Below are 16615 nucleotides of genomic sequence, written 5' to 3'. Positions count from 1 at the left end.
CTGTATCCTGTAAAACGTGGCTGTGTGAGACCCGCCTGTCTGTCAAAGAGTTGTCAAGTGAACAACAGTTGTAGTTAGATGAGTGAAAATGGAAATAAAACAAAATCTTTTCATGGATTTTTAAGATGTCTTTGAACTAAGAAGCTAACTTTAAACAAACTCAGGGCAAGTAAGAAGCTTTGAAACTGACTCAATAAGAACGACAGCCGTTATTATTTCAGCCTTTTATCACATTATTACAACAACGTCGGCTCACAGTGAAACCAGAAGCAGCAAAAGATGCAAATTTTCCAAATGTCTTTGATCCAGGTGCACAACCAGACTCATGAGAAATATTGGTGAAAGTCACCAAGGATGAATGTCATCCAGTTTTTGACAAAATGCTGTTAGTAGAGGTGGGGAAAAAATGGATACTGTGTAGCATGGTGATATTTTGTTTGCTAATAATGTATGGATACAGGGACAGCAGAAATCGATATTTTGTTACAAAAAGGTTTTTGTGCTCTGACTTCAGAGCATGTTGATCCTTTTTCTGAGCAAGAATCCTGACATTCCTTCACTGTCCAAATGTGTTTAACTTGTTTTTGGCAGCAATAAACATGACAGTTGACTTATTTTAATTTAAGACATGTTTTATTTTAATCAAGTTTAAAACTTTTTTATTTAATGTAAAATTATATTTTGTTTTCATTTACTTTCAAATTCTTCAGTTGCTGAAGGGGCTGCATAGTTTTCATAAACTGCATAGTTCAGAATAGCTATAATTGTACCAGATGGTTGATTCAGTTAAGTTGGACTAGACTGTAATACAAACCGTTCAGTTTGTCAACAATCAAACTGAAATGAGAGAAAGACTGAGTGTGAGACTTTGATATTAGAGAAAATGAATATTGATAAAGTTTACCTTTATGTACAGAATCTGAATATCGCAAAATATTTTTAAAAATTGCAATAATATCGTATCGTGCGTTAAGTATTGTGATAATATCGTATCGTGGGATGTATGGTGATTCCCACCTCTAGCTGTTAGTGCAAGCTGTTTTGTTCTGAAGACAGCCTTTCAGGCATAAAGATTGCTGTTTGGTGTCTGTAGCTGGAGACCAGTAACCAGTAAATCATCAGCATGGTAATCGGAGATTAAGATCTCACACAGGAGTTGGTGTTTTCTCTGTCTGAATGTTAAATGCACTGCCTCTACTCTGCTCTGCTCTATACAACTTGCATCCATTCACACAAGCAGTGCTTTCCATCTAACGTTCACAGTCCGACGGATGCATCAGAGAGCTTCCTGGGTCAGTGTGTTGGCATGAAGACTGGAGTAGCAAGGGATTGAACCACCAACATCCTGATCAGTAGACGAGCAGCTCTACCTCCTAAGCTACAGCCCCCTAAACTAAAGTCTGCAGTGAAATCAGTGACATGAAGGAACTCAGAAGTTTCCCCAATAGTAGCAATGGTGCTGGAAGCAGGAGATGAACTTATAGAGAAAATTCTGAAACATCAAATATCTGCTAAACAGTTAACTAAACCTAAGCTTGTACTTCCAACAACTGAAAGACAGAGAGGACGGAGAGAGCAGTACCTGTCTGCTGGCAGTGTACGATGTCCAGACGGGCATGGACAGAGTTTCACTGTAGCCACTGATGTAGTCGCTGTGGTGCAGGATGCAGTATTTGGTACGGAAGAGGACAGCAGGCCGACCGAACGGCAGGTTCCTGCTGTCTATGAGAGGAAGAGCGCAGACAAGCAGGAAAAGACATTTACAGATCGATGCATTGAAATGATGACTGAGCGTTCATGACAGAACGATGAAGACATTTCAAATAAAACAAGACGAGCTACAAATCCAAACTTTCACTGCAACTAAGTTTTATCTGCTGGGACTAAAAGGAAAAGTCACTTAATGACATTTTCAGTAGGAGCGTTAAAGACTGACCATCCATAGCTTGCCTCAGTCGCTGGTTTAGCTCCTCCACTTTGTTCTGTAAGAGACAGAGCCAGAGTGACTCCAGGTTATAGCCTCGTACAAGGGTCACTTTCAAACTTCTCTGGCCCCTACTTTTTACACGCAACTGCAAAAAGATCGGAGATTGAAACAATCTCTTGCCAGAGATCTACATGGGAATCACAAACACAGCATAAAGTGAGACAGAGCAGGGCAGAGCTGGGTCTGATTCACCTCAATACAACAGCTACACACACAATATCTGCACTAAGAAGGCTGTTAAACTCAAAAGTTGTCAATAAACTATTGATTTTGACGAGGTGAACCGACCCCAGCTCTGCAGCAGAAAGCAAAGAAGCATCAAGGTTATTTAGGCTTAAAAGAAAACAGCAATCACACATTAAGAAACTTTTTGTTTACAAGTAAAAAAAGGCACAAACAATCAAATCTGAATGACAGACCCATGCAGATGAATCTTTTTACACTGTGTAAAATCAAGTTAAACTGCAAAAAAGCAAAACTTCTGCAACAAAAAGCCCTTCAGTCACCTGCTATGGTACAGATCAGCTGATAGCACATTTGACCAATCACACACACTGCTCTGCACAACAAGACGAGCAGTTAACCCCAGTTATGGTTAATAAATCCTGCTGGGTACAGGCAGGAAACATGGATCTGGGGTCTTACCAGGTTTATGCTACAGCTGATTTCTTACTCTGCGTTTGCACGATGACTGAGGAGTTTTAATCTGAGGAAGTCATCAACACTAAGTACCCCAGCCCACACCACTGATCGCATAATGTCCAAATGTGTGATTTTGTTGCAATCGGGATCAAAAACAAACAACACAAAAATTAATTTCTTATTTTATTGTCAAAAAACAAGCTTGGGTCAGGGTAGGGTAGCCAGGGACCTTTAAGGGTGTTAAAAATAAGGTCCGAGGGCCAGAATCCAACAGATAAACAATAAAATGTTTTCACTATCTACAAAAGTAATTACCATTCAATCTTTTTTGTTTTTACAGGGGGAGGGGTGTTAACAATTCTCAGGGATTAACTGGAAATAAAGTATCTGAATTTCAGGAGCTGGACCACGCCTCCAAACACGCCTCCTTCTGGTCCTCATCTACATATGTTCCCCCAGCTCCACAAGCTGTTCGCTCTCGTTTATGTGCCCCACCCTCCCTCCCCTTTTTAATTCTTTAACTTCCTCATTTCTGTTTTAGTCCGTGAGGATCTGCCAGGCCCGGGAGCTGCCACCAGTCCCCTTTGAGGACTTCCCCAAACCACAGCTCGTGTCCAAGCCATTCAGCTTTATCTACTAAAATGTGTCAAACCTCAAATAAGGACGTGGGGCCAGTGAGTGAAATATGTTGGTCAGCCAGTAAAGATAAACTGGGCTCTACGTCACCTCCAATGTTAAAGGGTTGTAGTTCTAATATGTTTCGTATAAAGAGCATCTGTGCTGACACCTCCGATGGGCCAAAAAAAGTGTTACTGACTTGAATATATACTTGATAAAAACTTTCTTGCATTCCTTAAAGAACTCATAAAAAAATCAGACTTTTACTTTTTTGACTCAGTTTTGAACAAAATCCTTCATTAGTTCAGTCGCACCACAAAGACGTGATGTCTCAGCTGAGAGCTTCAGCCTACAGTTACCATCTTCTTGCAGCCTCTCTGCATCCCTGCACCTCCTTTCACGTTTCATTCGATTTCATGAGCTTCGTATCTCTGGGCACCGATGCTGCTTTCTTCTGTGAGCAGCTCTTGTTGCTGCTCTTCCTTCCTCTAGATTTCATGTATGTACATGGAGGAGAGGTGCCAGAACAAAGCCGTATTGCTAAATATGCCTGAACTCTGGTGTCCTGATATTTCCTGATTGACCTTGGGCAGTCAAAAAGCTCCTCCTTGCCTCCTGCGGCTCGTGGCCTCAGTGGGTCCGGTTTGTTCTGGCCCAGGTCGACCCCGTAGGGTCTTTGTTATGTTGCTGTGGATATATTGCAGTGTGGACAGTGTCTGTGTGAACACAGACTTTATATTTGTCATCCCACTCTAAATGCTGGCTGCATTTAGATTCAAGTGATGATCCTGTTATTAGCACGGGAAATAACGTCTAGTTTTTCAGGGTAGCTGTCAGCAGGATGGTTCAGAACCCTAAAGAACTTGTTCTTCTCTGGATTCAGTCTGGTGTCTCGTGACATCGCAGGCTCACTTCCATGATGTCAGGGCCCTTTCAGGCTCTGTAATCTCTCACAGCACCTTGTTCTAGCTGCAAATGTTCATTTATGAGTTGCACTGGATGTTTGCTGTGTGTGTGTTTATACAGCACACATTTAATCATGAGTTAATGCTGATCTCTCTTTCATGGTGTATCTTCTGTACTGTCTCCCTCCTCTCACCCCCAACCAATCACAGCAGATGGCCCCGCCCCTCCCTGAGGTTCTGCTGGAGGTTTCTTCCTGTTAAAAGGGAGTTTTTCCTTCCCACTGTCGCCAAAGAGCTTGCTCATAGGGGGTCTTCTGGTTGTGTGGGGCTTCTCTGTATTATAGTAGGGTTTTTTTTTTTTAAACTTTTATTGCCAGAAATAACAAGGCAATTCACATCAACAACATGACCTGAGACCTAATCTGCTGCATATAATGGTGGGGGTTATTCAAAAACTTAATTTAAAAGAAAAAACATATATACATATACATACATACCAATACCTAAGCACAGATGTAACAATGCTAAGGCTTGAGTGTCCTTTCAAGATATTTTATAATTAGTCTCCATTTTTTCTCAAAGGTTGGCACTTTTAGTTGTAGTTGAGCTGTTATCCGTTCCGTTGTATAGACATGTCTAGTTTTCAGAAGCCACTGGGCAACTGTGGGTGTTTCTGGTTTGAGCCAGTGAATTGTTATCATTTTTCTTGCAGTCATGAGGAGACGATGCAGGAGAAAGTGCTGCTCATAGGAGAAACCATCAGGAAAGATATCCAACAAAAAGATCAGAGGATCCATTGGGAGGTTGACTGACAATATGTTTTGTATAATGTTCTTGACATCCATCCAGTAATTTTGTATACACAACACAGTCCCAAAAAATATGCGTTTGGTCCCCCCACAAACCCACACCCTCTCCAACATTTATCACTGACACTACTTTTGGATAGAAAGGTTTATAGTAGGGTTTTTAGCCTAAAATATAAAGCACCTTGGGGACTGCTGCTGTCATATGGCACCTTATAAATAAAAATTAATTAAGTAAATAAGCTGACCAGATGGATCCTTTTGTGGGATTTAAAAGTCAAGCGAATGTTTGGCATCTGGCCAGTCATACATGCAGGTTAGTCATACTTTGTGAGGGTCTAATTTGGCCTATGGAAACAATTTTAGAGTCAACTCTTTTAGGCCAAAAGTAAAGAAGAGGGAGTTTTAAAAAGAGGCGCTGAGGTCACTTCAAAAACTGCTGATCTCTTGGGATTTTCCTGGACAATCATCTTTAGAGTTTGGCCCAAAAAAGGAGAAAATATCCAGTTAGTATGAGTCCTCTCAGTGAACTTGGTGTGCTGATGACAGAGGAGAAGGCCCAGACTGTGGGGTGCTACTCCTGTGAGTCTCACAAACTGAAACTGCAATTCATACAAGCACCAAATTGAGCAACAGAAGCTAGTGTGACAATATGGATGTACAGCCAGGAATGTTGCTGCATCTGCTGAACATATGATTGAGTTGAGAAATTAAAAAAAAAGACAAAAAAATAGAATAGAAGAGGTTTAGAAAAATAGAAGAACAGAATTCCCTTTAGGGACTGACAGGAAGTTGGGCTCAGGTCTGAGTCATCGTGGCTGACCTTTTCGTCGCAGCTGCACCCCAAGCTGTCTGTTCCTGCAGGTACAACACCAGACGCTGTCGGCCTGGACACCTCCTCTGGCATGGTGGGTCTGTACGGGGGGATTCGTAGCAGGTGGTTCAGACTGCCGTGAGTTCCATTATTAGGGGCCGGTTTCAAACCTAGAAGATCTAAGAATGGGACAAATGTGACTGAAATCAGACTGAAGACGTCACGCACACGTAAACATCAGCTAACACATTCTTATTGTGGAAAAATATCAGATATCAAAACACACGAGACACCTGAACACAGACATGCAGAAGGAAAAAAAGTGAATCCTCACCACACATTACGTTATAAAGCTCGATGTTTTCAAAGGCTGGAACTTTAGTCTTGAACTTAAACGTCGGCCCATAGCCAACGAAAATAGTCTGAAAGCAAAAGTTCATCACACGGGTTAGTTTGTTACAACAAATGCAAGAAAATGTTTGATGTATCTGATGTTTTTAACGAGAGTTTAAAAAAAGGCTATTCTACATTTGCATACATTTCATAAATAAATAAATAAAGACAGTTGCCTTATATCGTGGGAAGAATCTCTGGGCTTTTTCCTCAGAAATCTTCCTCAGGACTTTAATCTCAAGAATATTTAATTGTTTTTTATAAATTAGTTCCCTGTCTTCTACTTATTATTATTCCTTCTTACATTTCGTGTATTTAAGAAGACGATTAAAGTTCCTGTAATGTTTATGAAATGTGCACATACTGTCTTTTTGTTTGTTTGCTCCCAGCTTGGATTCAGACACCTTCTCAGTTGTTGGTAATTAGGCTGATTAGCAGTTAGTTGTAGTTAGGGTTGGATCAGGTGACCCTCAATCCTCACTTATTTACTCTGCATTAGGCCTGTGCTGTTGGGGGATTCCCATGATGCATTGAGCATTTCTTCATCAGTCACCTTTTTCACTCACTTTGTGTTTACACACCTCTCTGCACGTAATTATTACTTATTATTAATCTGCGGCTCTCTTCCACAGGAAGTCTTTCTCCTGTCTTCCTCCCCTCATCCCTAACCAGTACGGCACATGTCTGCTGGAGGTTTTATCCTGTTAAAGGGGCGTTTTTTCTTCCCACTGTTGCCTAAGCAACAACTTGCTCATAGGGGGTCATTTTCTCTGTATTATTGCAGGGTCTTTACCTTATAACAATATTTATAAATATTGAATTGAAATTGAATGTTTAGACAGTCTGAGCTTTAACCTCCTAAGACCCAAACTCTTCCATGGCATACATTTTTAATTTCTCTTTGATATTTGGACATATTGGGACCCAAGGAATGTAAAAACAAAGAATCACCAGATTTTTCTTTTTACCTGATTTTTGTTTCTAAGAAAAATAAGAGCCACATATGAGGATATTCGTTTAAAATTTCCATAGAACGGTGGCAGTATAATGTCCTCGGAGGTGGATATCAGGCCCTTGTAGAGCAAAATTTAGTATTTTGGTCTAAATAACCCAAAATGTGATGTCCACATATGTGGACGCAGGTGCTAGGAGGTTAATACCGGTTACAGTGCGTGTACGCTGTACCTAGCTGATGTTTTAGAAAGCTGAGCTGGTATTGTGAATACAAAGTGAATCTTGTAAACAGTACCTGCATGCTGTTGATCTTATTGTCATATCCATGATCTCCAGCAAAGCCACAGTGCCTCCTGCCTTCAGGGACTTTCCTGTAATGACAGAGGTATCTTCTCTCATTTGTAACCAAGAGGACAGTGACAAACTTTGTTTCTACCATTAGTGTTGCTAAAGTTGGCAACAAAGAAGCAAGCCAAACTGTAACAGATATATAAAAATGTTTATTGTTTTTCTAATAATGTCACCTTCTGCTTACATTGATAAATGGACTGATTCTTCTAAAGCGCTTCTCTACTCTCCCAGAGTACTCAAACTGCTCTATACAACATGCCACATTCACTTTCTCTATACTTAGTGCTTTCTAACTACATGCAAACTCTGATGGATGCATCAGAACGCAACTTGGGGTTAGTATCTTGCCCAAGGATACTTGGCATGCAGAGTGGACAAGCCAGGGCTCGAACCACGAACCTACTGATCAGTAGGTGACCTGCTCTTCCTCCTGAGCTACAGCCACCACAAAATAACTACGACACATCACTTTATTTCCCTCAAACCCACTGCTGGAGCAAAATGTAATCATGCAAACCTATTTTTTTTAAACATTGTCAGGAATTGAATGAAGTATAATCATTTGCTAAACTACATGTGGCTGGTGTAACTGTTGTATCGTGTCAAAATAGGTTGTCATATGATTTACTGGTTAACAAGCTCAGGCCTGAGAAAAGCAGCTAACAGAAATATGCCAAAAACGAATAGTGCCCATATAATCCCTCTATCATTGTCATGGCCTGGGTCTGTTGGCCCAGAGCTCATGTATTTTTGGTATGTTTTTCAGTATGTTATGTTTTTGGTGGTTTTCTCTCCCTTTGTCCTTTCTCCCTGTGTTCTCCTGGAAGTTTTGGGGTCGCTGAGGGGACGGCGACCCGGAAGTGTTCCCGCACTGGAGGCTGCCCCACCTGCCGCTCATTAGCCTTCACCAGCTGCAGCTGATGGCCTCATGAGAAGCGTCTTATTTAAGAGGGTGGCGGAGCTCCAGTTGGCGCGGGATTATACTAAGTCGAACCTGTAAAGTACCTCCGTAGATTAGTGTGTTGTGAACGACTTCGCTACTGAAGGCTGCCTGCTGAGCTGTGTGTGTTTTTTGTGTCACCAGGAGTTGGGAGTCAGGAACGTCGTCACGAGGGGAAATCACGGAGTAGAATCGGGTTTTTGGAGTTGTCACCTTTTTCACTGTTATGGACACGTGCACTGTGTGGGATTCATAGGGGAATCGTCACAGGAGTCACAGTGCCGGAATTGTATATAGTTGTTGTTTCTGTCCACTCACTACAAATAAATCCACTGTCCTTCACTAGAGTCTCGTGTTTGGGCCCTACTTTCTCTACAACTCCACGGTCTGCCATCGCAGCCCATGACAATCATCGCTCTAATTACAACGAACATTTGTGCATTTGTTTGGCTGTGTTGTTGTTTTTCTTTATAAGTCAATAATTTTAGTATGATATAAAATTAGAGGTGTGGACGCTTGTACAGACAGACTTGCTGAAACAGGCTGTCTTTTACACCACAGCTCTGAGTTCTGTTATTTCTTGTGGCTTTTCTATGTGCCGAATCCAAAGATGAGGATGAAAAATAGCCGACTGTTTTGCTGGCCGCAACTGTTTCCAGGTTATTCAGTTTCTTACGATTTACACCTACATACACTGTTTAGGTAGTTGATTTTAAATTCTAAGCTTCTTATCTCACTTTGACCTTTCTTCATTGTGTAGCAACTTAGAAAAAGTCCAAACATAGAAGACAGAGAGTTCCTAATCTTCTATATTATTACTGGGCTTCACAAATAACCTCAGGGTGGTTATCTTCCTTTTTACACCAAGGCAAACCTCCCATAGATACCTGGTGCTGTGACCCTCTTTCGCCTCTTAGTCTTTTATCTATTGATCTGGATGACCTTCCTCTTGGTGTCAGAAATAATTTTATTTTGATGTCTACACTTAAGGTTTGGCATAATATTGCTGCCCACGTTGGAAGAAGAGGTTTTTCTAGTGCACTGCAGCCTCTGATTAGGAATAAAGCTGAAACACTTCTTGGGGTTTCTGCAAGTAAGACGTTTTGTAAAGTCCCTTAAATTCAATTTCATCTGTTACTTAGTACTGATTAGTACGGATTTCTGTTTGTATGTAGCCTTAGCCTTAGTCTAGCAGTCCACCCTCTGGTTATAGCTCCAACAACAAAATGGTGGTGGTGAGGTCACGTTTTTAAATGCTGCTGCAGGAACCAGGCTATTCAGTCTGTTTCGTGTAAAACCTCTCATGGATGCAGTTCATTTGTTATTGAGCAACGTAGCTTAACATGTAGCAAATGAATCCTGTGTTTCTGGTTCTGTAGTCTTCATACATCTACAACATCATGACAGTGTCCTCAGTCCTGAAGCTGCCCTTCAATGTGTTGCCCGTATCCACCTACTTTAGTCCTTCAATCAACTCGAGCCAAAGTCCTCTAATTGAAAAAAAGAAGCCACTTTTTATTAGGTGTCCATTAAAACAAAAACATGGCTGTGTCACCCCCCGTGTCACCTATTGTAGCCAACCTTTACATGGAAGAAATGGAAAGAAAGGCTCTTGGCTCTTTTAAAGGGAGAGTACCCAGCCACTGGTACAGATATGTAGACGACACCTGGGTCAAAATTAAAACACGAGAAGTGGAATCCTTCACTGCGCACATTAACGCCGTGGATAAAAACATCAAGTTCACCAGGGAAGACACAAAGGACGACTGTTTGCCTTTCCTGGACTGCGCTGTGCACATTGAAGAGAATGGCAACCTCAACATCAAAGTTTACCGGAAGCCCACACACACGGACCAGTACCTCCTCTTTGACTCCCATCACCCTCTGGAACACAAACTTGGAGTAATCTGGACCCTACACCACCGGGCAGAACATGTTCCCTCTAAGCCTGAAGGAAAAAAGAAGGAACACACACATGTAAAGGAAGCACTCAAAACATGTGGTTATCCTAAATGGGCGTTTTTAAAGTCAGCAAAGAGGCACAGAAAAGAAGATCAGACACCAGCGAGGGAGGATAAGAAAGACAGATGCAACAACATTGTCATCCCCTATGTAGCCGGTGTATCAGAGAAACTCAGGAGAGTTCTCTTTCATAGCAAGCCCTTACAGGCTGGCTAAGTGACGCCCATGTCAGGAGGGGCCAGTGCCTCCCTATATAATAGGCTGACATGGCGTCAGATGTCATTGAAAAACCTCTTCTCGCTTCTCACAGAAGCCTGTAAGACAACTGTGCTATTGGGTGCTAAGCTAAACTGTCCACAAATTCGAGTGAACAACTTGGTCACTGGGCGCTTTGTTCCCAGCATTTCAGTTGTCCACTAGCATACAAGCAGTAGCAATACTGTTCTGTAGCTAGTGCTGGTGTCAAGTAGCAATACTTTCACCCTGGGAAGTAGCAATATTTTCCCAAAGCGAAGTAGCAACACTTTGCTAATAAAGGTACCACTAGCTTCACCGTCAGGTAGCAATACCCTTCGGCGCTAGCGGTTTTACACATTAGGTAGCAATACCTGTAGTAAAGTAGTACTACTTTTCACCCCACGTTAGCGAGGAATAGCAATATTCTCCACACTCAGTGTCGGTCTCGCTAACATGCGCAACCCTCTAGCTAACCATGGCTATGACTGACAATGAAGTTGCAAAACTTTGTCCTTGCGGCAAGAAAATTTCTGCCGGGGATACACACCCCGTGTGCGCAGCATGCCTAGGCTTATCTCACGCTCAGGCTGCCTTGACACCCGCACATGACTGTATCCACTGCGCGGCTTTCCCACGCAAACTACTCCGCTGCAGGCTAGCTCGCCAGGCTAACCTGTCGGGTGGCGACCCTTTGCTGTGTGAGGCTGCTGCGGTGCAAGGATGATGCCCGATGATTTGGCCACAACGCCAGGGCCAAGCTGGGCTGAGGCAGACCCTCAGCCCATCGCGACCGCTTTCCCATCGCTGGAGGCACACGGAGAATATGAGTTTTTCCCTCATGCTGAAGTCACCCGGGGAGGAGATGCTAACGAGGACGGAGATGAGTCGGCTGACTCGGACCTCCTGCAGTCTGTCAACGAGGAGGAAAATTCCACCTCCTTGGCTAGCATCAGCTAGGTTGCAAAGCCCTTGGCTACCGGCGAGGTTGAAAAACCGACACCGCCGTCTCCCCTGGATCTCGACATGCAGGACATGTGCAAGCGCGCAGCTGCTATGCTCAACATCCCGTGGCCCACCATACAAACAGAGGTTGTAAAATCTTGTTTTGACTGTAAGAAATTGCCGAAGGCGAAAAAACGCGGAAGCATGTGTTGCCTGTTTTCCCAAAGCTACTCGATGAGATAGCAGTGGCGTGGAAAGCAAAACCTTACAGCGAGAAACACCCCATCGCGGGGAGCTCTCTGCTGGATTCTGAGGGGATGGAGTCTATCGGCCTCCGCCAGATGCCACAAGTGGAGACGTTGGTAACGAGCCATCTTCACCCGAAGACGTCTCTGTCCTCATTGGCTCCATCCCCTCCAAAACAGACCGCTTCCAGTCTAGCCTTACAGATAAGTGCTACAAGGCAGCGGCTCTGTCATTAAGAGCCCACAACGCCTCCTCTATGTTAATGGCTTACCAAGCTGAGCTAGAAGAGGACATGACAGCTAAAGCAGATACCACAGTGTGGGAAGATATTCTGCGTTATAACTGACCACGTCCTCCGCCTCCACAAGATAGCCATACAGGCTACTGGGAGAGCCATGGGCCTCATGGTTCTTCAGGAGCGAGCACGCTGGCTCGGGCTCAACAACCTGACGACTAAGGAAAAAGAGGAACTCCTCGACACCCCTGTCGTCCCTCAAGTTCTCTTCAGTGCAGCTGTTACATCCATGCAGAAGAGATGTGAGGAGAAACAGAGAGATGATGAGGCTCTGAAACTCTGCCTGCTGAGGAGGGCCCAGCACGCTACCCCAGCGGCACCACGCCAGTCATTCGCGCAGGCAGCGTCTCACCTGGTCCCCGCTTTCAGGATCCCCAAAGTGTCTAAGACGCAGGCAGCCCCCCAGGCTGCTGGGGCTCCTAAGAATCCATGGACTCGGAAACAATCTCCTTAGGCCAGACCTCAAGTGGCCCCTCCTCCTCCTGCCGCGATCGTGAGGAGGAAGAAGCGGCCGGCCTGACGGCCTCTCCCCTAGGGGAGAGGCCTCCTGTCTCAGGCACGGGGGGAAATATGCCACCCCCACCCAGAGAGGCTAGCTCTATGGGCTTGGCCTGTGAGTGGTTTAACCTGAACACAGTGGGGTGTTATCGACACTATTCAGTGTTCATACCATTGTCTACTAGGACGCTATATGAGCACAAGTGGCGTGTGTTTGAAAGCTGGTGCTTAGAATCACAGGCCATCCCTTTTCAGTGCTCTGTGGCTGTGATTCTGTCGTTTCTTCAGGCCCTGATTGATAAGGGTAAAGCCTTCTCCACCATTTCTGTCCTTGAAGACGGCTCTATTAATTGCTTTAGCTTCAGCTAAGCGTGTAGGAGAGATCCACGCTCTCTCAGTGCATCAGTCATGCATTCAGTTGTCCTCGGATAATATGAGGGTCAGTATGCGGCTCAACCCCGCCTTCATCCCAAAGGTTGTCGGCACATGTTCCCCTATAGAACCGCCGGCCTTTTACCCACCGCTTTCTCCTTAGAGGAGCAACAGCGGCTGCATACCTTGTGTCCAGCCCGTGCTCTGCGCATTTATATGGACAGAACCCAGAGTGTCAGACAAAGTGACCAGCTGTTCGTGTCCTGGGCTAAACCACATACAGGAAAGCCTTTGTCTAAATAGCGCCTCTCCCATTGGATAGTAGGAGCAATTGCCCTGGCTTATACTAGCGCATTCCACTAGAGCAACCTCATGGGCTCTCTTTAGGGGAGTTTAACCTAGCGCATTCAGTCCTCGGTGCAGGTTCTTCCCAGGTGGGAGCTTCTTCCCTGTGAAGTGCTGTTGGGGACAGTTGTCTTCATAACAGGCATGTCTGGCAATCCGGGATTCAGTATTTCTGCCGTAGTGAGACACGAAACGAAGGCTATGAAAGAGAACTTAGGGTTATGTATATAACCCCGGTTCTCTGAGAAGCATGAGTGAGTGTCTCACCAGACCGCTCTCCTTGCTATGGAAGCGTGGAAGAGGTGGGCTTGTTTTGAATGACATCTGACGCTATGTCAGCCTATTATATAGGGAGGCACTAGCCCCTCCTGACATGGGTGTCACTTAGCCAGCCTGTGAGGGTAATGGTATTTGAGCTTCTGAGGAGGTCACACAGGAGGCATTCCCCGTAGTGAGACACTCACTCATGCTACTCAGAGAACCGGGGTTATATACATAACCTAACGTTTTTGCCAAGCACGACATCCCAGTGCATTTCAGATCCAGCAACACACTCAGACAGAAACTGGTTCACCCGAAAGACAAAACTCCTAAACACAGACTTAACAATGTGGTGTTTGCTGTACAGTGCAGCGAGGAATGCCCAGACCTCTACATTGGAGAGACCAAACAGCCACTTCACAAGCGCATGGCACAACACAGAAGAGCCACCTCCACAGGACAAGACTCAGCAGTCCATCTGCATCAAAAGTTCAAAGGTCACTCTTTCGGGGATGCCAATGTTCACATTTTGGACAGAGAGGACAGACGGTTTGAAAGAGGAGTGAAAGAAGCCATTTATGTCCAACAGAGGGGCGGGGCTTACGACACCAACTGTCTGCCATCTATAATCCAGATTTCAGATCCTTCTCAGACGCCTTAACGCCCACTCACATCCTGGGCCATCTGACCTCAGGAAATCACATGATAAGGTGGGGCCAGGTTTCACAATGAACTCACCTGAAACCCTGGCTGATTGTGACCCACACCCATTTTCACACCTTGGCTCATGTGATTAGGTAGAGGATCATCAGGGGTCCTTTTGTCCCTCTTTGGGGGGAAACTCCCACTAGGTTTAAATCTGGGACTCTCCACCATTTGACCTTAGAACTGAAGAAGCCTCTCGGATGAGAGGTGAAACGTCTTCAAGCAACTTAAAGAAGTCCAGACGCTTTTCTTTGCAAGCTCCTTAGACTACGATGACCTGGATGACTGAGAACCTTCACAGACACATGTCCATTAAAACAGTACTCCCAGTCATATACTCAAGTGTGTGTGTGTGTTGGGGGGGGTTGAAGCCACAGGCACGTCGAAAATGTAAATGACAAGATGACGGGGGAAACAAGACAAACATCTTTTCATTTGGTGTGAACAGTTTTTGGTTTGAGATTCACAGACACTAAAGTATATGTGCCTGCACTCGTGTGTGTGTATGAGAGTGTGTGTTAGCGCTGTACCTCTGCTTGCACTGCAGTGCCAACGATTAGCCCGCTCTGCCTATCAGAGCTGCACACAAACCTCACAGATCTCTTTCATTTAGCAGCCATGTGTGAGACAAAGTGGCCGTCCTGCAGTGTACCACAGCTTAACGTTAGGTGGCGTTAGAGACGAGACCAATGCAAGTACACACACCCACACACACACCCACAGTTAGCTGCTGTGGTTTGTTTTCACTTTCACTCAGGATGACTTCATCGTTTTCTTTGTCACTGGATCGCTGCAGTAAGGCTTTTCACCGCTCTGTATCAAACGCCTGTCACAGTTCATTTTAGAGCCTCATTAAACTTTCAGCAGCTGCTCTTTTGAAAAATACAAGCGTGTTTTTTTTTTTCTTTACCGTGTGCGTGTGATTCGGGACGCCACATCGTATAGCTTTTCAGCACCGCATGTGTTAATGATGCGTTGATAGCAGCACACGTTGGCATAAAATGTGTTTTTAAGTGATCCAAGATGTGCAGTAAAAGCCTCAGCGCTGGGTGGGCTGAAAACGCCACATCAACACCAACTGTACGCGACGTTAGAGCAGCTTTTTGGATCGCAGGAGCAGGAGCAAATTCAAACTAAATGAAAACTCCTTTAACGTAAGCAGGCTGCTTGATTTTCCTTGGTCTCCCTCCAGTTACTGGCAGACTGATCCACTACACACCTTAACTACTTGTGCCTCGGTTGATATTCTCACATTAGACATGTGGTTTTCAAACCTGCACGCAAGCCACAAACGATAAGTCCTTAATCACCACGAATATTCATAACTGCACAAAACAGCATCTGTAGCATCTCACTGGTCAGCTATTCTTTTCACTCTGTTGTCATTTAACCATTTAACTGCCCATCTGTGTTACCTGGACCTGCACCACTAAAGATACCATGTTTAAATATCCTTTTTTACCATAATATGGACCAAATAAACATTTTAGTTTTATATTGGATGCTTTGATGATCTTGCTTTGCACACAGAAACAGTTATTTCACAAAAAACTAACAGCCGAGTCGGTTGTCTATCCTTTTTGCTTGATAGAGGCCTGCTGTCACTCCAGCCCATTCGTCTTAGGAGAATCTCTCAAGCTCCTCCAGATTTGATGGTCTTCTGGCATGGTCCTGTTGGTGTTCAGCTCACCCCACTGTGGGATTCTCAGTGGGATTCGAGGGCTTTGTGCAGGTCAGTCATTAACATTCACTTTGGTCTTCTGGAGATCTGGAATTCTTTACTACGAGGACCTAGATTACTTTCTTTATGATTCCTTTTACCTTGACCAGATTCCCAGTCCAGAAATCATTAAAGCATCTCCACAGCATATACTCCCACCATCATATTTCACTGTGGGGGCGGTGCTCTTTAGTTGTACTCCCTACTTTCTCCAAACACAAGCAGCATTTCTGTGGCCAAAGAGCTCTAGTATTGTCATCTGACCAAAGGACAAGCTTCCAATATGCATTTTTCCAGGTTCTTCAGGGCACACTTCAGTCTGGCTTGATGGTGTCTCTTCTGCAGTTTTGCTTACTCTGCAACCTCACAGTCCATTCCTGCTCAGGATTCCAGTGATTGTCTCCTATCAGACTACAATTCCCGACTTGGCTAAGTCATTCCCGAGTGTCTTGGCAGTTGTTCTGGGGTCATCAGACACCTCGTTGAAATCTTTGCTTCTTACCTCTATCAGGCTTGTTCTGTATTGTGTGGCTTGATGATGCTTCTTACTCCAGTTCTTGACACTTGTGATAACTTTGTATCTCCATCTTCTGCTTAGTGATCAACAATTTCTTTTTCCCGA

At 44.3% G+C, this 16615-nt stretch overlaps 1 protein-coding gene across 3 annotated transcripts in view; it reads right to left on the bottom strand.

Moving 5' to 3' along the window:
- Positions 1–16615, bottom strand: part of enpp2 (ectonucleotide pyrophosphatase/phosphodiesterase 2) — a 73643-nt gene that overhangs the window by 8088 nt on the left and 48940 nt on the right. For 2 of the 3 annotated variants that reach the window (XM_085176697.1, XM_085176695.1), the window contains 5 exons: positions 7415–7490; positions 6107–6194; positions 5782–5951; positions 1937–2072; positions 1583–1722 (listed from right to left, as the gene is read on the bottom strand). In XM_085176697.1, the coding sequence (XP_085032823.1) occupies positions 1583–1722; positions 1937–2072; positions 5782–5951; positions 6107–6194; positions 7415–7490 (610 nt within the window). The remainder of the gene's footprint in view (positions 1–1582; positions 1723–1936; positions 2073–5781; positions 5952–6106; positions 6195–7414; positions 7491–16615) is intronic. The other variant, XM_085176696.1, reaches the window with a different exon arrangement.

Source organism: Neolamprologus multifasciatus, chromosome 11, assembly GCF_963576455.1.
Source record: "Neolamprologus multifasciatus chromosome 11, fNeoMul1.2, whole genome shotgun sequence".
In the NCBI taxonomy this organism is placed as follows: Eukaryota; Metazoa; Chordata; class Actinopteri; order Cichliformes; family Cichlidae; genus Neolamprologus; species Neolamprologus multifasciatus.
This window is presented reverse-complemented; position numbering and strand designations above follow the sequence as displayed.